General features: G+C 41.7%; 1 protein-coding gene across 2 annotated transcripts in view; it reads left to right on the top strand.

Moving 5' to 3' along the window:
• LOC141086257 (alpha-1,3-mannosyl-glycoprotein 4-beta-N-acetylglucosaminyltransferase B-like) overlaps nucleotides 1-23263 on the top strand; it is a 145300-nt gene that overhangs the window by 13808 nt on the left and 108229 nt on the right. For both annotated transcript variants that reach the window (XR_012231557.1, XM_073572137.1), the window contains exon 3: nucleotides 21363-21496. Coding sequence is in view for 1 of the 2 variants with exons in the window: in XM_073572137.1 (XP_073428238.1) it covers nucleotides 21363-21496 (134 nt within the window). In the remaining variant the exon portion in view is untranslated. The remainder of the gene's footprint in view (nucleotides 1-21362; nucleotides 21497-23263) is intronic.

Here is a 23263-nt window from a genome sequence, read left to right as displayed (position 1 = left end):
CCGTTTGACTGCCTAGTTGCAAAACACCCAGATATTCGGCATAGATTTTATCAGTTTTTGCAACTAAGACATCTTATACACACTACACAACCGTCGTACTTCTTTAATTCTAACCTAGACCGTACAGTAAATGGCCTCTTCCTGGTGCCCGGACCTAGTACTCACAATATATCTATCTTGTATAGAACCCTGAATGATCCTGACCCAGAGGTTAAACTGCAATTCATGAGTCAATGGGAGGATGACTTGCAGGTCACCCTAGCGCCTGATGGGTGGCGGGAGGCGGTGTTAGAGGTTCGGAGAGTTTCCTCTTGTTTAAACCATCTGGAACAATTGAAAAAAGTCCACTTATGCTGGTACTATTACCCAGTTAAAGTTGCTCACTTTGGCCCTCAGTGCTCCCCATTGTGTTGGAGAGGCTGCGGTATGTTGGGGACACTTAGCCACATGTGGTGGTCGTGCCCGAAATTACTAAATTTTTGGGCTAGCCTAGAGGACGTGATAGCTGAGGTAACTGGGATCCGGATGGCCTTACAACCCAGTATGGTTTTATTGCATATCGGTTTGGATGAGATCCTGCATGTGTTGAGAGGAGTGTTCTCACATTTGTTTATAGCCGCTAGACTGGCAGTGGCATCCAAATGGAGAGTGGCCAGCGCTCCGACCATACAATTTGTGATTGACAGGATGAACCTTCATTGCCAATACGAAAGGGCTCTGGTATTATCTGCGTCATCTAAAAAGAAAAAGTCCCAGATTTGGGAACCATAGCTTGGTAGCCGTCTCTCCTTCAATCCACCGTGATGATGTTTGTGCTACTTTGATTCAGGGTCTGATATTCCCTGCCCGCGATGAACCCTGCTATGTGTCTAGCTTGTATGCCACTTTGATATTCAGGAACCTGCACTTTAGCAGATCAGTTTCTGTTAAGACCTTTGATATAAGTAATTTACAGTCGTATACTTAGGTGTACCTACCTCCTTTTCCCCCCTTATTCCTTTCCTCCTACGTTTGTATGTCTGTTTTCTTGATGTATTATTAATCTACTCTGCACTGTTTGCGGAATTGATGTGTTTTCATGTTTAACTATGTAAAATTTCAATAAATATGATTTTGGGGAAAAAAAAAAACGCATCAAAACCGCGCAAAAACGGCCGCGAAAAATAGGTGCGGTTTCTGGGAAGGGAGTCAGGTTTTCAAGCAGAAATTTTCTGCTACGTGTGCACTTAGCCTCAGAGAAGACTGGGAGAAGATATCTACCAGATCCTCTAGGGAGTATATGGAACTATTGATAAAGTTAGTGCCAAAATCAGCTCCTTAGAAACTGAGATCGATACACTTCAGTCTGAACTAAAAAAGAATTTATCTGCTGATGCTCTGACTAAACTACATGAGGAATTGGATGAGGACTTTGGCAAATGGGAGCAGGAAATCTGCTCCAACAAAACAAAAAACAAAAAAGTTTCAGAGGGTTATCCAAAATCTTCAGAACAATAGGGTATATAGGTGGAAAATGGGCCCCAAATAAGAAAGATCGCTATCTATAGTTGGGTCAGAGTCTTTTCCATCTCTTACCTCAACAGAGGAATTAAGACAGTCCACTAATCCTGGGACGAATTTAAAGGAGAGGAACTTCTTTGGTAGGAACACACGCCATACGAGAAGCCGATATGCTGGGAGGAAAAGGGGGAATTCACCATCTCCACGTGGAGCCAAATCCAAGTCCAAAACCATGGAGGTAATTAATCTTTCTAATCATATATTAACTAATGATCAAATTGACCTTCTGGGGTTGGGCTTGTCTTTTGCTCCTAGTAATAGCTTTAATTTTTTCACAACTGTGAAGGACATCAATCTTTTTTGTCGTAAGTTGATACTTACAAAATTTCATCACTCACGACAGAGGAATACAAATTTTGAGGAAAATCTTGAGCAACAAGCACTGCTGGCTCTTGAGGATTTACTTAGGGAGCAACAGGCTGAAACCACAGGTACGTTTCCTCAGTCCGTTGTGCCTAGGTCCACGACATTCCCTCCCCTTTCTGTTTGCCCGCAGGTTGAGATTTTTTGTAAAATGGTAATCGAAGAATTCAAAAAGATCCCTACAAATATTTTTAGGGATATTCTCACACCCGGACAGCGAAAGGCATTGAAAGATCTACAAAAACTGGATGATGTAGTGATAAAGGCAGCCGATAAGGGGGGGAATGTCGTGATCTGGCCTACTGAGAAATATGAAAAAGAAGCCTTCAAACAGCTGAGAAATAGGGATACATATCAACAGCTGACTAGTAACCCCACCACAACATTTACTCAATCACTGGAAAGGATTCTATGTAATGCATTTGAGGCTGGATTGATTCCCAAGAAAGTCTTGGAGGGACTATTGATTAAGAATCCGAGAGTGCCAGCGTTTTATTTACTGCCCAAGGTCCACAAGGACCCTGTCAATCCTCCGGGACACCCCATAGTCTCTGGCATAGGAGGGCCATGTGATATGATATGCAAATTTGTTGACTATCATTTGAAATCTATTGTTGAGACCTTGCCCTCCTATGTCAGGGACACTACAGATCTATTAAATAAAATAAATGGGATCACCCTGGAGGAGGACATGGTCCTTGTGGCCATTGATATTGAATCCTTGTACACATCCATCAATCATCATGATGGATTGGCAGCAGTACGATTTTATTTGGAAATGACGAACCGTGATGAGCATTGGTGTGAGTTCTTGTTGGAACTCCTGGATTTTATTTTGCATCACAATTTTTTTGTTTTCAAGGACCGTTTTTTTCTGCAGAAGCGCGGCACTGCCATGGGTGCGGCGTGTGCCCCGTCGTATGCAAACCTGTTTCTCGGCTATTGGGAGAGGCAGGTTTTCCTTGGTGACGGGGCTCACGCCGCTACCCAAGTGCAGTTCTGGCATCGTTATATTGATGACGTGCTTGTCATTTGGCAAGGGTCCATACCTGGACTCCATGGATTCATGCATTATTTAAATTCCAACGAGATGAACCTTAGGTTCACTTATAAGTGGCATAAGTCCAGTCTTGAATTCTTGGATGTTCTATTATGTGTGGATGCTAATGGAACTATTCAGACTGATCTGTTTCGAAAGGAGACAGCAGTGAATTCCTTGCTACACACATCTTCTGCACGTGTTCCATCTGTAATCCGTGCTATTCCGAATGGACAGTATTTGCGCACTCGACGCATCTGTTCCACGGAAACAAGATTTGAGCAGCAGGCCAGTGATCTAAGACGACATTTTAGATCCAGTGGCTACAGTAATCGTTGCATTAGACAGGGGAACAGGAGAGCCAAACGGACTCCACGTAATGAGTTACTGGTTAACTCCACCAATTCCCGACAACGAAAGAATGAGGATTCTATTTCCTTTATATCCACCTCAAATTGCCATTGGAATCGAATGAGGGATATCCTGGAAAAATGCTGGCCTGTTCTACATACTGACCCTATTTTGATGGCTTGTCTTCCATCAAAACCAAGGTTAATACCTAGACGAAGCATGAATCTAAAAGATCATCTAGTTAAGAGCCACTATGTACCAATAAATACAACATTCCTCACTGGTTTGACACGGACACAGGGATGTTTTCCATGTGGCAGATGTTGCATGTCCAAACATCTTTAGAACTGCGTCATTTACATCTTCAGACGGGAAGAAAACCTTTTATATAAGGGACTTCATTACATGCAACACATCTAATGTGGTATATTATGCCAATTGCCCCTGTGGGAAAATTTAAGTCGGGCTTACGTCACGAGAACTAAAAATCCGTCTACGTGAACATGTGAGGGATATTATGGCGGCTCAAGATATCTAGGATATTTCCATGCTAAAGACCCTTCCGAAGCATTTTAAGCTCTTCCATGATGCCAACCCCAAGGACCTGTTGGTCCGTGGGATTGATAAAATTGAGTGTGGTGTATGTGGTGATAATGTCAAGAAGATCCTCGCACAACATGAATGCAGGTGGATCGTGACATTGGACACCTTGGCACCCAGGGGTTTAAATGAAACTAATAGTTTTGGGTCATTCCTTCAATAATACATTCATGTTCTGCCAGTTTCCTTGTCGACATGATTATCGCGGTATTCTCTTTTTTTGTGATTTTTTTAATATTTTTTTTGTGTGTTTGTCTTTTTAGCTAATCAGGCATTTATATTCAGTCCAATATCATTTGAGTGTTTATTCCTGGAGGCCTTACCACATCATTTTGGACCACTAATACAGAATTTCTGTGTACATGCCATCTAATCTGATATCGACTTTCATGGACAACATGATACCGGACATGAATCGACAAGAACAACTTATCTCAGAGACTTGATTTAGTCTATTTTCTCTCCCCATATCCCGTTGAATTGGGTTGATGGATCCGTATTAGGGGTATTTGTTCTTTCTTGTGGTTATTGAATTTCAAGTAATATATGTATTCATTGTATTTTTATACGGTGTTTTAGTATTTGTTCACTCACTATTCATGTCCATGTGAATATCAGTAAATTTTAGCAATATATAGGTGGCGGATACTCTGGTTTTTCCCCCCTGGAGGGTTAGATTGGTGATTGCCGCCCCACTTTTTGATATCCGATATATATTGTAACAGCAGAAATTAGTTAGTTGGTGGGAGACACCTTTCATTTATCATGACAACTCCCTTTTGGTCCACACAAAAATGGCCGCGGTTTGTGCGTGTGCGCTGTGTGATCGGGATTAGCGCACTATGTTCCGGCCATCTATTATGAGTCACGCGCTTCATATTGACGTCATATGGGCGGTTGTTTACCGCGCATGGGCGCGACTCGTGTGATGGCGGCGGATAATTGTACTGACGCTACCCGTTACCACTGGGCATGCGCCGCTGTAACTGGCTGGCTTCCGGGAATTGGTATGTGTGTGTGTGTGTGTGTGTGTGTGTGTGTGTGTGTATATATATATATATATATATATATATATATATATATATATATATATATATATATATATATATATATATATATATATATATATATATAGATCAGGAATACCAGACAGACATCTCCCCTTGATAAAGTTGTTGTGAAACGCGCGTCGGGGGCAACGGCGAGGTGTTCACCTTTACATTACTGGCAATATGGGTAAGTGCTAACATGTTTAACCAAAAATATAGGAGTGCAAATAACCTACAACATTAATCAATGATATGGACAAAAAAGCATCATGAAACCAAAAAGCCACATATCCAAAGAATCAATAACACAATTGAAATCAATATAACTACTTTTATTAAGGACACCATAGGACACATTAAAATCTCAACACAAAAAGACACATATTAAAAAAGCAAAAGGAGGGGGAAGTGGAACAGCACATATATTCCATATGACCACAAATTAAATCTGAATAAAGTGCAGTGCATTTATAAAGTGATTTCTAGTCCAAAAAAGTGCATAATAGTAAATAAATCCCATATTAAATCAAATATAAAAGAAAAATGTCAAATACTAACCAAGATTCATCATAAATGTGCCGTCACTGCCACCCCACACTCCAACGTGCGTTTCACACGTTGCTTCCTCAGGGAGTGATAGAGCAGAGGGGCAATGAGGGGTTTATATAGGGCAATAATCACCCATGCACCAATAGCAGTATATCCATACATGTGCATCCTAATTAAAATGATTATCGCCCGTCATCAGTGACGTTGAATCAATACAGGTGTCTCCTAATCAAAAGGCGGTGCGTGTGGCCAGGTTATAAGCGGCGCTCCATGTATTATTACGTGTGCGCGCCGCCAGTCACGAGCCTCGCGGCAGCGTCCCTAGAAGGTGCCGTAGCACCCATCGCGACGTCACAGGCGAAACACGTGACCAGGCGGGCCCACGCACTACATGTGGCCAGATAATAGGCGGCGCTTCATGCATTGTCCCGACGCGTTCGCCACCGTCGCAAGCCTCGCAGCAATGTCACTAATGGGCGCGATCGCACCCATCGTGACGTCACAGGCAAGACACGACCGGGCGAGCACATACAGGAGAACACACCAAGCGCACAATATCCAACAGCCATGTTAAATCCAGACAAGAAGTATGGGCACCAAAAAAATGCCATAGAATGTTATAAATATGTAAGTATTCATGGGCACCAAAAAATATATATACCATAGAAAGCCACACAATCTAGAATAAGGTGACATAGATATATTGGGGAAAAGGAAACAAAAAAGGAAAAACAAAAAATTCATAGTACAAATAAATAATAATAAAAAAATAAATAAACATAAATGTGAAATGGATATAAAAATATACATTATACCAATATAAAAAAGGGAAATCTTTTTTATGTGTATCAAAAAAGAGTGAAATTAATATATCCATATAAAAAATATATATAGATAAATGTGCAAATATAATAAATATGTGAACAAACTCCGAGGAGAATCTTCTTTTTTTCTTTTTTCCAAATTAATTCCATTCTTTGCTTCTTTTTCACTCTCTAATTTCTTTCTCTCCTCTACTCCTTCCTCCCTTCAATTCTTTCTCCACCAAGGATCCACATATTTCCGCTAGATACCAAAGGGAAAATAATATCATATCTAGATTAGAATAATCAAAAATATTTTGTTAAACCTCAAGGTATCACAGCCATCCAAAAAGGAATACCCACATAATTATATACGGTATACTGTTAATTATACAAACCCCAATAAAGTTTAAAAACAAAAAATAAATAATAAAAGAAAAATTAAAAAATATAATATATATTTCTTATATAATATATATAATACATATAAATTTATAAAAATGATTAAATATCAAAAATATTATTTATTATCATTAATTATCAAATGATGGACAAACAGCAGCCATGAGACATATCTCACAAGAAACTAGAGAAACCCCATTGATCATTTTAGACCAAATGGTTTCATGGTCCTAAGGATAGTGATCCAACGGCATTCCTTTTGTGCCAATTTATTCATAAGGTGTCCACCACGAATTCCCAGATGAACCACATCAATGCCCCTCACTTCAAAATTAATAGGACCAGATGGGTGACATTCCCGATAGTGCTGAGGCAAGGTTTTTAATTTAGCAATATCCCCCTTATTATTTGAATCAATCAATCTAGCAGCCCGTATATCCCTTGCGTGTTCCAGAATACGGACACGTAGCTGTCTTGAAGTCAAACCTTATATAGATTAATCCACATGGACATGTTAAGTGATAAATCACTGATGTAGTTTTGCAATTTATTGGGTGAACAATCTTAAAGACACGCAAATTTGTCGAATTAGTAAAAATATCAGTTTTTATCAGATATCTACATGCACCACAGTCACCACATGATCTCGAACCCCAAGCAGGACCTTTAGAATTAAAGATAAAATTGGACCGAGGGGGTACGTAATGACTATGTGTTATTATGTCACCAATAGTTTTGTTTTTTCTGGCAACAACCCGTGGCCGATCTTCAATAAACTTTGAAAGCTCAGGATCTTGTCTTAATATGGGCCAATAACGGTTTAATACATCATTCATATCCTTCCATCTACTATGGTAGTTAGTAATAACTCGTAAACCCATTTCTTCTTTTGTTGATGACTTGTTAATAAGGAGTTTACTACGATCCATTTCCTTAGCCTGCTGGTATCCTTGGTTAATGTCTGATTGTTTATAACCACGACATAAAAATCTATTTGTCAAATCCTTTGCCTGTATTTCGAATTCCTCATTAGAGTCACAAATCCTTCTTGCCCTAATAAATTGTCCTTTCGGGATTGCTCTAATCATGTGTCTGGGATGTGCAGAGCTAGCATATAGTAATGAATTAGTACTTGTTTCCTTTCGGAAAATTGTACTATGAAGATTGCCCATCTGATCAACAGTTAGATGAAGATTCAAAAATGTCACCTCTTTTTTTTATTGATGTTAAAGGTTAATTTTATATTCCAATCATTTGAATTCAGATATGTTAAAAAATTATCCAAGTCCAATTCACTTCCCTGCCAAATAAAAAGGGCGTCATCAATAAAACGCATCCAACTGACAACTGATGGACCCTGTATATCAGATAGATAGGGCAACATATGTTCTTGTTCCCATAATCCCATAAATAAATTGGCGTATGAGGGCGCAAAAGACGCCCCCATCGCCACGCCCCGTTGTTGTACATAAAAACGATCCTTGAATGTGAAATAGTTATGGGTCAACGTGTACTCAAATAAATCAATAAGAAGCTGCAATAAATCCCCATCCATACCTTTATTTTCCAAGAAAAAACGTGCCGCTGAAAAACCCCTCTCGTGATCTATACAGGTATACAGGGATTCTACATCCCCAGTGATAAGCAGCCTATCTGGTTCAATTGTCACTCCCTGTAATCTTTGTAATACGTCTCCTGAATCCTTAATATAAGATGGTAATTCATTGACACATGGCTTCAAATAAAAATCAAAGAACCGACAAACTGGTTCATTTAGACTGCCACATCCCGACACAATCAGTCTTTCGGGTGGATTCATTAAGCTCTTATGCACTTTAGGTAAAAAAAATATATGGTAGGTACAACTGGATGTAAAATGCGCAATCCTTCCCATATACTCTTATTAATATATCCTTTTTCCAATGCAACATCAAGGATATGAAACAGTTTTTGTTGAAAGGTGGATGTGGGGTCCGCAGGTAGCTTGCAATAGCATTTCTCATCATTCAGCTGTCTAAATGCCTCTTTCTCATATTGTGAAATAGGCCAGACCACCACTTTTCCACCTTTATCAGCCAGTTTAAATATAACTTGTTTCATGTCCTTGAGTTCCCGCAAAGCCTGCCATTGGATTTTTGTCAAATTGTCAAAAGGTCTTTTAACCTGTAACTGATAAAAACTCATTACATACCATTCTGACAAATATTTCCACTGACGAATTTAGAGAGATGGGAGGAAAATTTTTGGACTTCTTTTTAATAAAGTCAGGAAACTTACTTGCTGATGGCGAATCCTGTTGTTCTAATAATAATTCCTCTAATAGCGTTTCCAATTCTGCCTCTGTTGAAAAAGGTGTATTCAATGATCGCTTATCATGAAACTTCTTTAAAATTTAATTTACGGGCAAAAAGAAAAACATCTTTAATGACCATAAAGGTATCCATATTGGCCATAGGACAAAAAGTGAGCCCAAAGGACAATACCGAATGTTGTGCTGATGTAAGTTCAACGTCGGAAAGGTTAATTACCTTTAGTTCATCACTTTGCTTGAAATCCTGACGTTTATTATTTTTCCGTCCATATGTCACCTGACGGGTATTATATCGCCTGAAATTAGTCGCGGATTCTCTGTCACCGATATCCATAGACTGCAGAGATGAACTGCTGGAGGCTGACTTGATTGATTCAGAACGAGATCGATTTTGTTTTGTTTTCCACCTATATGCTCTATTATTTTGATAGTCCATTTGATCACTTTGAAACTTGCTGGTCTTGGTTTCCTTAAGTTCCTGTTCCCACTTAGAAAAGCTCTTATTAAGATCCCCCTCAAAAATATTTAACTCATTAAGGGATAATTTTTCCTTTAATTTATCCTGTATTGAACGTATTTGACCCTCTAGTACCTCAAGCTTTTTATGATCAAGAGAAATCAGTAATTCAAGGAATATTTGGGAGCATTTGTGACATGCCTCTTCCCACTTCTGTACAACAATTTTATCCTCTACAGGAAAAGAGGGGAACACCTGTATTCTCAGGCCACGTGGGATAAGACCTTTTTGTATATATTGTTCTAACGTTTTACTATTCCACCAAGTCTTGGTGCGTTTTAGCAACAGATCCCTTAGCTGCTGTTTGTCCATCTCAAAATCATCATTACTAATATCATTTTTCTTATCTGTACTATCCCCAAAAATTGTAGAAATTTGTGTGAGCCAACTGGCATCCCGACTTTTGAAATCCATCACTAAAGAGGTTCCTCCTAAAAAGACAGAATATACTTAACCAAAAATATAGGAGTGCAAATAACCTACAACATTAATCAATGATATGGACAAAAAAGCATCATGAAACCAAAAAGCCACATATCCAAAGAATCAATAACACAATTGAAATCAATATAACTACTTTTATTAAGGACACCATAGGACACATTAAAATCTCAACACAAAAAGACACATATTAAAAAAGCAAAAGGAGGGGGAAGTGGAACAGCACATATATTCCATATGACCACAAATTAAATCTGAATAAAGTGCAGTGCATTTATAAAGTGATTTCTAGTCCAAAAAAGTGCATAATAGTAAATAAATCCCATATTAAATCAAATATAAAAGAATAATTTCAAATACTAACCAGGATTCATCATAAATGTGCCGTCACTGCCACCCCACACTCCAACGCGCATTTCACACGTTGCTTCTTCAGGGTGTGATAGAGCAGAGGGGCAATGAGGGGTTTATATAGGGCAATAATCACCCATGCACCAATAGCAGTATATCCATACATGTGCATCCTAATTAAAATGATTATCGCCCGTCATCAGTGACGTTGTATCAATACAGGTGTCTCCTAATCAAAAGGCGGTGCGTGTGGCCAGGTTATAAGCGGCGCTCCATGTATTATTACGGTGTGCGCGCCGCCTGTCACGAGCCTCGCGGCAACGTCCCTAGAAGGTGCAGTCGCACCCATCGTGACGTCACAGGCGTCACCAATAGTTTTGTTTCTTATGGCAACAACCCGTAGCTGATGGATATTGTGCGCTTGGTGTGTTCTCCTGTATGTGCTCGCCCGGTCGCGTGTCTCGCCTGTGATGTCACGATGGGTGCGATTGAGCCCATTAGTGACGTTGCCGCGAGGCTCGCGACGGTGGCGCGCGCGCGCCGGGACAATGCATGAAGCGCCGCCTATTATCTGGCCACATGTAGTGCGTGGGCCCGCCTGGTCACGTGTTTCGCCTGTGACGTCGCGATGGGTGCGACGGCACCTTCTAGGGACGTTGCCGCTCGTGACAGGCGGCGCACACACCGTAATAATACATGGAGTGCCGCTTATAACCTGGCCACACGCACCGCCTTTTGATTAGGAGACACCTGTATTGATACAACGTCACTGATGACGGGCGATAATCATTTTAATTAGGATGCACATGTATGGATATACTGCTATTGGTGCATGGGTGATTATTGCCCTATATAAACCCCTCATTGCCCCTGTGCTCTATCACTCCCTGAGGAAGCAACGTGTGAAACGCGCGTTGGAGTGTGGGGTGGCAGTGACGGCACATTTATGATGAATCCTGGTTAGTATTTGAAATTTTTCTTTTATATTTGATTTAATATGGGATTTATTTACTATTATGCATGTTTTTTTTACTAGAAATCACTTTATAAATGCACTGCACTTTATTCAGATGTAATTTGTGGTCATATGGAATATATGTGCTGTTCCACTTCCCCCTCTTTTTGCTTTTTTAATATGTGTCTTTTTGTGTTGTGATTTTAATGTGTCCTATGGTGTCCTTAATAAAAGTAGTTATATTGATTTGAATTGTGTTATTGATTCTTTGGATAAGTGCTAACATATGTATTGGCCACTATGGGCATTAATCCCGGTGTTTTCATTAGATACTTACCTGCAGTAGGTGCATTTAATTTTTATGCATAGTAGGTGCTTGGTGTTTTAATATGAACTTTTGGGCCTATTGCAGTATTCATTAGTACCTTGCACACTAATATCTGTATATTTGCACCACTGTTTATAATTAAATTCATTGCGGTGATCCCTTGCTGTCTTACCTGGGCTATGCCTCTAAAAAGCCTCATGCATTATAAATGGTTGATATTTTAATTCAATAAAGATGTATTTTCTATGATATTTATAAATCTCTTTTTCTGTGGTTTATGATTACTCCATTTCTCTGGTGTTGTGCATGTTGTTGGGAGTACTCCACACTTATTGGTGTGTCCTCATATTACGTGGGGGAACTATATGGGTCTTCTACCAGTTCCAGGCCACACATTACCATTATGGTTGTTTTGATTTTTGGGTTAACATCATGATGTGTTAGTAGTAGTGTTGAGCGATACCGTCCGATACTTAAAAGTATCGTATCGGATGGTATCGGCCGATCTAAAAAAAAATATCGGGTATCGCCGATTCCGATACCGGAAGTCCCATTCAAGTCTATGGGACTTCCGGTATCGGAATAAGAAAAACCCTATTTTTGCCTTGTACAGCCTCTCTGGGGTCTGTACGGGCCTTTCGGGGGGCTGTGCCGGCCTGCCGGGGGGTCTGTGAAGGCTCCGGTGGTCTGTGCAGGCCTGCCGGTGGTCTGTGCAGGCTCCGGTGGTCTGTGCAGGCCTGCCGGGGGGCTGTGCCGGCCTGCCGGTGGTCTGTGCAGGCTCCGGGGGTCTGTGCCGGCCTGCCAGGGGGGCTGCGCCGGCCTGCCAGTGGTCTGTGCAGGCTCCGGTGGTCTGTGCCGGCCTGCCGGGGAGCTGTGCCAGCCTGCCGGGGAGCTGTGCAGGCTCCGGTGGTCTGTGCCGGCCTGCCGGGGGGCTGTGTCGGCCTGCCGGTGGGCTGTGCAGGCTCCGGGGGTCTGTGCAGGCATCGTCCGATGGGACTACAAGTCCCATCGGGCGATGCCTGCTACCATGACAGTGATTGACACATAAGCCAATGATGGGACAGTAGTAGTCCCATCATCCGGCTAATGTGTTGAATGTAAAAAAAAATAAAAAATTACATGCTACATACATACAACATGCATACTACATATATACTACATGTAACATACTACATATATACTACATGTAACATACTACATATATACTACATGTAACATACTACATGCAACATGCATACTACATACATGCTACATATATACTACATGCATGCAACATACATACTACATATATACTACATGTAACATACTTACTACATATATACTACATGCTACATACATGCAACATACATACTACATAATAATAAATAATCTTTATTTTTATATAGCGCTAACATATTCCGCAGCGCTTTACAGTTTGCACATATTATCATCACTGTCCCCGATGGGGCTCACAATCTAAATTCCCTATCAGTATGTCTTTAGAATGTGGGAGGAAACCGGAGTACCCGGAGGAAACCCACGCAAACACGGGGAGAACATACAAACTCCTTGCAGATGTTGTCCTTGGTGGGATTCGAACCCAGGACCTCAGCGCTGCAAGGCTGCAGCGCTAACCACTGAGCCACCATACATAATACATATATACTACATGCATGCAACATACATACAATATATATACTACATGCATGCAACATGCATACTACATATATACTATATATACTACATATATACTACATGCTACATACATGCAACATACATACTACATACATGCTACATACATAATACATATATACTACATGCATGCAACATACATACAACATATATACTACATGCATGCAACATGCATACTACATACAGTGGGGCAAAAAAGTATTTAGTCAGTCAGCAATAGTGCAAGTTCCACCACTTAAAAAGATGAGAGGCGTCTGTAATTTACATCATAGGTAGACCTCAACTATGGGAGACAAACTGAGAAAAAAAAATCCAGAAAATCACATTGTCTGTTTTTTTTTCATTTTATTTGCATATTATGGTGGAAAATAAGTATTTGGTCAGAAACAAAATTTCATCTCAATACCTTGTGATATATCCTTTGTTGGCAATGACAGAGGTCAAACGTTTTCTGTAAGTCTTCACAAGGTTGCCACACACTGTTGTTGGTATGTTGGCCCATTCCTCCATGCAGATCTCCTCTAGAGCATTGATGTTTTTGGCTTTTCGCTTGGCAACACGGACTTTCAACTCCCTCCAAAGGTTTTCTATAGGGTTGAGATCTGGAGACTGGCTAGGCCACTCCAGGACCTTGAAATGCTTCTTACGAAGCCACTCCTTCGTTGCCCTGGCGGTGTGCTTTGGATCATTGTCATGTTGAAAGACCCAGCCACGTTTCATCATCAATGCCCTTGCTGATGGAAGGAGGTTTGCACTCAAAATCTCACGATACATGGCCCCATTCATTCTTTCATGTACCCGGATCAGTCGTCCTGGCCCCTTTGCAGAGAAACAGCCCCAAAGCATGATGTTTCCACCACCATGCTTTACAGTAGGTATGGTGTTTGATGGATGCAACTCAGTATTCTTTTTCCTCCAAACACGACAAGTTGTGTTTCTACCAAACAGTTCAAGTTTGGTTTCATCAGACCATAGGACATTCTCCCAAAACTCCTCTGGATCATCCAAATGCTCTCTAGCAAACTTCAGACGGGCCCGGACATGTACAGGCTTAAGCAGTGGGACACGTCTGGCACTGCAGGATCTGAGTCCATGGTGGCGTAGTGTGTTACTTATGGTAGGCCTTGTTACATTGGTCCCAGCTCTCTGCAGTTCATTCACTAGGTCCCCCCGCGTGGTTCTGGGATTTTTGCTCACCGTTCTTGTGATCATTCTGAACCCACGGGGTGGGATTTTGCGTGGAGCACCAGATCGAGGGAGATTATCAGTGGTCTTGTATGTCTTCCATTTTCTAATTATTGCTCCCACAGTTGATTTCTTCACTCCAAGCTGGTTGGCTATTGCAGATTCAGTCTTCCCAGCCTGGTGCAGGGCTACAATTTTGTTTCTGGTGTCCTTTGACAGCTCTTTGGTCTTCACCATAGTGGAGTTTGGAGTCAGACTGTTTGAGGGTGTGCACAGGTGTCTTTTTATACTGATAACAAGTTTAAACAGGTGCCATTACTACAGGTAATGAGTGGAGGAAAGAGGAGACTCTTAAAGAAGAAGTTTCAGGTCTGTGAGAGCCAGAAATCTTGATTGCTTGTTTCTGACCAAATACTTATTTTCCACCATAATATGCAAATAAAATGAAAAAAAAACAGACAATGTGATTTTCTGGATTTTTTTTTCTCAGTTTGTCTCCCATAGTTGAGGTCTACCTATGATGTAAATTACAGACGCCTCTCATCTTTTTAAGTGGTGGAACTTGCACTATTGCTGACTGACTAAATACTTTTTTGCCCCACTGTATATACTATATATACTACATGTAACATACATACTACATATATACTACATGCTACATGCATGCAACATACACACTACATGCTACATGCATGCAACATACACACTACATACATGCTACATACATACACACTACATGCTACATACATGCTACATACTACATACATGCTACATACATACTACATATATACCACATGCATGCAACATGCATACTACATATATACTGCATATATACTACATACATGCAACATACATATATACTACATACAATACATACATATAGACATACAGTACATACTCACCGTCACTTGTCACTTTGATCCCCGAAGCCATTGTCCCCTTGAGGAATAAATATCAAAATAAAAAAACACCAATATACTTACCCCGATCCGCAGAAGTCCACGAGGGTCCCACGTCCATCTTGCGTGGAGAACAGCAGCATCAGCTGATGCTACCGTTCTCTACCAGCTCCAGGAATACAATGACGGAAGGTAGGTATCCTTCTGCACTGTATTCCTCCACCACTTTAAAAAAAAAAAAAGTCCCTAGTCTCACTTTATGCCATTGCTGCGTGGCCACGCAGCAATGGCATAAAGTGAGACTAGGGACTTTTTTTTTTTTTAAAGTGGTGGAGGAATACAGTGCGGTAGGATACCTACCTTCCGTCATTGTATTCCTGGAGCTGGTAGAGAACGGTAGCATCAGCTGATGCTGCTGTTCTCCACGCAAGATGGACGTGGGACCCTCGTGGACTTCTGCGGATCGGGGTAAGTATATTGGTGTTTTTTTATTTTGATATTTATTCCTCAAGGGGACAATGGCTTCGGGGATCAAAGTGACAAGTGACGGTGAGTATGTACTGTATGTCTATATGTATGTATTGTATGTAGCATATATGTATGTTGCATGCATGTAGTATATATGCAGTATATATGTAGTATGCATGTTGCATGCATGTGGTATATATGTAGTATGTATGTAGTATGTAGCATGTATGTAGTATGTATGTTGCATGTATGTATCATGTAGTGTGTATGTATGTAGAATGTATGTAGTGTGTATGTTGCATGTATGTAGCATGTAGTGTGTATGTTGCATGTATGTAGCATGTAGTGTGTATGTTGCATGTATGTAGCATGTAGTGTGTATGTTGCATGTATGTAGCATGTAGTATGTATGTTACATGTAGTATATATATAGTATGCATGTTGCATGCATGTAGTATATATGTTGTATGTATGTTGCATGCATGTAGTATATATGTATTATGTATGTAGTATGTATGTTGCATGTATGTAGCATGTAGTATGTATGTTACATGTAGTATATATAGTATATATGTAGTATGCGTGTAGTATATATGTTGTATGTATGTTGCATGTAGTATATATGTATTATGTATGTAGTATGTAGCATGTATGTAGTATGTAGCATGTAGTATATATGTAGTATGTATGTTACATGTAGTATATATAGTATATATGTAGTATGCATGTTGCATGCATGTTGTATGTATGTTGCATGCATGTAGTATATATGTATTATGTATGTAGTATGTATGTAGCATGTATGTAGTATGTAGCAAGTATGTAGCATGTATGTAGTATGCATGTTGCATGTAGTATGTATGTTACATGTAGTATATATGTAGTATGCATGTTGTATGTATGTAGCATGTAAATTTTTTTTTTTTTTTTTTTACATTCAACACATTAGCCGGATGATGGGACTACTACTGTCCCATCATTGGCTAATGTGTCAATCACTGTCATGGTAGCAGGCATCGCCCGATGGGAGTTGTAGTCCCATCGGACGATGCCTGCACAGACCCCCGGAGCCTGCACAGACCACCGGCAGGCCAGCACAGCCCCCCGGCAGGCCGGCACAGCCCCCCGGAGCCTGCACAGACCACTGGCAGGCCGGCACAGACCCCCGGACAGTCGGCACAGCCCCCCCGAAGGCCCGAACTGACGGCGCATCATGATGACGTCATTTCGGCAGCCAATCAGAGCCACAAAAGTGGCTCATTGCATTTTGGACTTCCGATTCCGGTATCTGATACGAAAAAAGTATCAGTACTCGGTATCGGAATTCCGATACGGCAAATATCGGCTGATACCCGATACTTGCGGTATCGGAAAGCTCAACACTAGTTAGTAGTTATATTATGCATTTCTGCTGAAAAAAAGTGTTAAAGTATTATCTGAGTGGTGCGTTTGAATCTTTGTCTTTTCCATGTGTGAACATACCCTTATAAGATAATGATGCAAGTATACAGAAAAAAAAAACAACTGACCCTGGTATGTCGCTGTAAGCAGGTGCTGGGATGCAGTTCGCAGGGAGTGCAGAGCCATACTGTATAACAATATTATTTAATTTAACAGTAAAGATGAAAGTCATCTCCTCACAGGGAGTTAATAAACAGTGAACAAGAATTAAAGGAATAGTGGAAATAATTGCGGCAGTCTGAGGTTTAAACAGCACTTATCGTGACTCCAGCTGGTCCTCCTCGTTTTGCAGGGGGTTGTAGTACCAGTAACGGCCGGCGTAGAGCCCTCAGATGGGGTCCTCTGGCAATGGTCCATCTTCTGGCGGCAGCGGGCATCTCTGGTTTTACCCGCTGAGCCCTTAGTCCATTAGCCTGAGCAGACAAAGTGAGGGAAGCTGCAGGAATCCCTGTAACAAAGGTGGAATGATGCGTGCTGGTCAGCAGAGGAAAACGCGCCTGTGTCCTGTAGGCGGCCCACACTTCACTGTACGAGCGCTGCCTGACGTTTGAGTGCGCATGGCACTCTCCTCAGTCACAGTCCCGCTGAAGAGGGTGGGTAAGCCTGGTCCGCGGCCTGTCTCGGCTCTGCAGCGCTGGATGCGGAGCATGCTGCTCCCCCTGCTGTGCTCTCCCTGATGGCGGAGAAACCCTCTGCCGCTTCGTGCGCTTTCAGCTCTGCTTCCTGCTTAAACACGCCTCCTCTTCCAAGGTCATGGGACCTGTCCGTTCCCTATTCCTTCCCCCGGACAACATGGGATGCATCCTTGACAGTTGCGGACCCAGCTCAATGCAGGTACCCGCAGCCCGTTCTTCCTCCTTACATCACAAGCATACAGAAAGTCCTGTACATGGACAGAAGGAAAATGGAAAAATGTTATTTGTTACTTGTATAGCACTAACATATTCTGCAGTTCTCTGTCCCCAGTGGTGTTCACAGTATAATTTCTCTATTACACAGGATGACTTTCATTAGAAGTCAAAAATTCCTTAGCGATATGTTTTGTGGTGAGTACAAGTAAATAAGAGTACCCTACAAAAACCCACGTGAACATGGGGAGAACATAGAGTACACTCCCAAGTAGATCATGCTTTTCGCCTCATCACCGGGGGAGAGGGCGAGTGTAGCCATAGAGAATACAATGTACCTGGACTGCTACTGTTCACAGACAAGTGTAACCAGGCACCATGAGACACCATGAGACTTCAATTTTTGCTGAACAGTTTGAGTAAATCAACCCCAATGTGTGTCATATGATGGCATGCAGAGGACTGGACTTGTGTGAAGGCATTTAACCCCTTAATGACCAGAGGAATTTTATTTCTTTTGTTTTTTGCTCCCCTTCTTCCCAAAGCCTTAGCTTTTTTATTTTTTGGTCAAAATGGCCATGTGAGGGCTTGTTTTTTGCGGGACGAATTGTACTTTTCAACACCATTGATTTTATCATATGGTTATGTACTGAAAAGCAGGAAAAAAATTCCAAGTGCCGTGAAATTGCAAAAAAAATGTAATTCCACAGTTTTTTTTGTTTTTTTTACCATGTTCACTAAATGCTAAAACTGACCTGCCATTTTGATTCCCAAGATCATTACGACTTCGCAGACACCTAAAATGTCTAGGTTCTTTATTTAAGTGGTGAAAAAAAATTCCAAAGTTTGTTTTAAAAAAAAAATAAAAAAAAAATTGTGCCACTTTCCGAGACTCGTAGCATCTCCATTTTTCGTGATCTTTAGTTGGGCGAGGGTTTATTTTTTGCGTGCCGAGCTGATGTTTTTAATGATACCGCTTTGGTGCAGATAGTGTTAGGCGTCGGATTCATGCCCCTGCACAGGAGGAATCTCGAGCCTTGCCTTCTGCGGTCTCCCATTCAGTCTCAGCCGCAGGGGAGCCTGCACAGCAAAGACGTCGTTCACAGTGTCTTGCTCAGGCTAGTACTGGCAGGTTGGTTGCTGCTGCCACCTCTGGGTCAGCTTTGGCAATCCGCACTAGCCAGCAGCGAGCAGCTCCAGAGGCTAAGTCCTTTTTGCAGCCTTCTGAGCATGCCCATGGAACGACCTCTCATTGGAGGTTGGGGGTCACACGCTCAGGTCCTTCTACAGCTCGGATTGGACCATCAGGAAGGTCCTGGAAGGACATTGCTATAAAGGGTTTCCATGGCCGCTCGGCCATGCGCTAGTATAGTCTGTAATTTGTAGTGGTATGTGTGATGATGGATGCTTGTGAAACGCTGACTGACTCATTATGAAACCCCTTCCCTCTGATACGTATGTTAGGGTTTAGAGTTCCAGTCAGCGCCGGGTAGTGGCACTTCATAGCGCCACAGTGCTCCCAGCTCCCATCACATGCTAGCGCCGGTGTGCGCCACACTACATTAGGCACTACGGTACTGCACATTCAGCGAAAGCAGCCTGAGCGGCGCTGTCGCCACTAATGCGCTTTCCAGCCCAAAGCTAAGGCTGGTTAGTGACGTCCGCCAGAGCTGCGCTGTACGTACCTCATGCAGTATTGAGCTATCAGCTGTGCCCTGTGGCTGTTAACAGGGCACAGCGTTTAGTAAGGGTTTCTCCCTAGCATCGCAGTTGCGGCGCCGAACGCTGGTGGGTCTAGAGGGACTCACCCCGTGTCCTTGGGGCAGGGTCCTGTGACCAAAACACAAGTGTTGACTCTGCGGTATTGCGGCCCAGTGAAGCAACAGGGTTTGCCCTCCTATTCACCGGGTGAAGTTAACCCATGTATCTGCTATACCGCCAGTTTCTGTCCGCCATTACCGAGCAGCATTTTACCATCTCTGCACGGTGGACCCCGGGCTGCAAACGCACCGCATTACCATCTTTTATTATTCGGTGCATTCCCCCAGCCCTAACAGATAGGATCTTTTGATTGCCCGTTATTGCATTTTAATCACGAGGAAATGGACAGCATGTGACTTAAATATGAGTGTTTGAGCAAAGGGTCTGAATATTTATGACTGTGATATTTCAGATTTTCTTTCTAAATAAATTTGCAAAAATTTCAACATTTGTTTTTTTTTCTGTCAAGATGGGGTGCAGAGTGTACATTAATGAGAAAAAAATGAACTTTTTTGAATTTACCAAATGGCTGCAATGAAACAGAGTGAAAAATTTAAAGGGGTCTGAATACTTTCCGGACCCTCTGTAGCATGAAGTAGTGTCATGTTTTTCATATGTATTGATGTGAATATTTTCTGCAAAACTGTACAGCCATTAACTATAGGCAAACATCTATTGATGCAGCCACAGCGACATTTTAGAAACCGGCTGCTCAGCAGACACTTTTTGGACACGTGCTGCATGCACACCGAGCTCTGGGTGTGACCTTTGCTTGAATATGAAGTATAAGGGGATAACCATCATTATCCTCATCAGAAAGCACCACTCTGAAGTGCAGCTTCTGCACGAGCTAAACACAGAGCGATGTAAAGCCTCCATAGTAAGTCTGGGTTCTCCACATGAGTGTATTTCACTCTCTGTATACAGAACGCAGTGCCCAGACTGACCAAGTGTCTCCCGACCTAAACATACAGCCTCATAGGCATGTGTTGCTATAAGTTTGGGTTGGGAGACACATTGCCAGACTTGGCATCGTGGACTGTGAAATGTACTAGTACGAATCTGACCTAAATCTATTGATCCATAAACTCTTGCCACAGAGCTATATACAGAATCCTAGACTTAGGGCCCAATCACACATAGCGATCTTGCTAGCGAGATCGCTGCTGAGTCTCAAGTTTTGTGACACAACAGCGATCTCACCAGCGAGATTGCTGTGTGTGACAGCGATCAGCGAGCGGCCCCCCTGCCGGACCTGAACCCCTGCTGCTTAACAGCACTGTGCAGCCACTATAACATAAAAAAAACTAGATTTAATTTCTACTTACCTTAAACAAAATCACCCTGTTACTGTTGCAAGTGTCCCTTTTAAGCCAAAACCTAACATTGTGGAAATTATCAGGATTCTGGTAGCTATGTTACATGATTACATGTTGTCTGTTCTCCGCAGTGTCTATAGTTATTGGCATCCCTACTGTAAAGAGAGACAAACAGAGCTACTTGATGGATACTTTGAGGTCCCTTTTCTCAGAGTTGTCTGCCGCTGAAAAACAGGATTGTGTTGTGGTTGTTTTCATAGCTGAGGTAAGTGACCACATGTGACATACCTGGAATACAGTTATTGGTGGTGGGCAGAGCCGGCAGTAGGAGAAGATTAAATGGGCAGTTGCCCAGGGCGCCACTACCACCCCCCCCCCCAGGGACTCACAGCATCTACAGCAACATTTAGATTAATAATAGCTCTGAAAAAGGAAAATTGGATTGGCAGATGAAACAATAAAATGTCCAAATCTTTATTCCATCAGTTTAAAATAGGATATCCAGGAAAAACTAAATCAAAATCCTAAAATACACTATATACGTACACTGGCACTCCAAAAATAATCAGTATGAGCTTAAGCTGCTGGTGCCTAGACAGCTTCTGTGCTGAGTGTGTCACAATAAAATTGGAAGAAAAAGAGAGAAGACACCGTGCTAAAGCTGAAGCTGTTTTGAATTGATGGACGTAAATTGTCCCAATAGTCAGGCCAAGATACTAAGTAACAAGTATTGAATGACACAGAGTGGCTGAATGAACAAATCACATGCAGTATAATAATGCTAAGTGCACTCGGGGGGGGGGGGGGGGGGGGAGAAAAAATGTTGTATATAGTGTGTAGTAGTAGCAGGTAACCATAGGCTGTGGGGTCTACCCCTGATGAAATAATAGTTGCATATACTGCTGTAGGTAAAATAAAGGACTTGTGGTTGGTCATGGGAGAGCACATGTGTCCAGAGTATAATATGACTGGTGCTAGAGAAGTGCAGTTGAGCATGTAGATTCAAATATCCCGTTTGGTCTAATGGCTGGGATTGATGCAGAGGAGGGAGGGTAAGAGAAAACCCGGGGAGCATCCCCCCCCAAGGAGAGGTTACCTCCACCATCTCCGCAGAACAAAATGCCATGACCGGCGGTGCGCTTAGGCCGCGAGGCGCCGCCGAACAGTGGCAGGGTTTGGAGGGGGCATGACCTAGGTGACGTCACCGGAATCTAAGGATGGGAGCTCAAAAAGGCCAACTCACCGACACGTTTCAAAGGTACTCTGACCTTCTTCGTCAGGGCTGCTTACCCTAGCTTGACTCCGCCATATATATAAAAAGGCCCACGCCCTCCCACTGACTCCTGACATTAACTATGTAAAGCTTTGTAGAATTAATGGTGATAAATAAATGAGTAAAATAAATAAATATCCAGCATTATAATATTGCTAAATGGGATATAACTGCTTTATATATTGAGAGATCTTGCCTTACAAGCCACAGAAATGTAGGTCACATACGGAGTGAAGGATCAGCAGAGGAAAGCCTGATAATTAACCTGCAATAAAACATATATAGAACAACATAAGACCTGCTCTTTAATATGAGCATATTATCCTTTATATAATTCATGCTCTTAGGTTGTTTAGTGTCTAACCTGATGATCCAGAGGGCTTCTCTAAGAAAAAACTTCTTTTGCCAATCCGCTCCCCTTGAAGGTGGATTTACTCTTTCAATACCAAAGGATAAAAAGCTGTTAGTATTCCCGTTATGTGTGGCTATGAAATGCTTGACTGCAATGTGATAGGTTCTATTTTTTACTATTAATGTTTTGTAGGTGTTTGGCTATTTTATTTTATGGCTGGTACAAGCCAATGTATGTGAGATTACAAATATCGCAAAAATACAATAAATAACATGTTGTGTATAACAATTTGTGAAAGTTAATAGTCCAGTATTTATCGAATTTGTGTTTGTTTGTTTTTTCTTATTTGCACATGTCATCATAAAAGATTCTGTCGGTCCACAGGGACAATAGCCAATGTCACTAGT

Source organism: Dendrobates tinctorius, unplaced genomic scaffold (genome assembly GCF_039654945.1).
Source record: "Dendrobates tinctorius isolate UK_male_01 unplaced genomic scaffold, ASM3965494v1 ptg000030l, whole genome shotgun sequence".
Lineage (NCBI taxonomy): Eukaryota > Metazoa > Chordata > Amphibia > Anura > Dendrobatidae > Dendrobates > Dendrobates tinctorius.
Note: the sequence above shows the minus strand (reverse complement) of the source record. Positions and strands in the feature narration are given on the sequence as shown.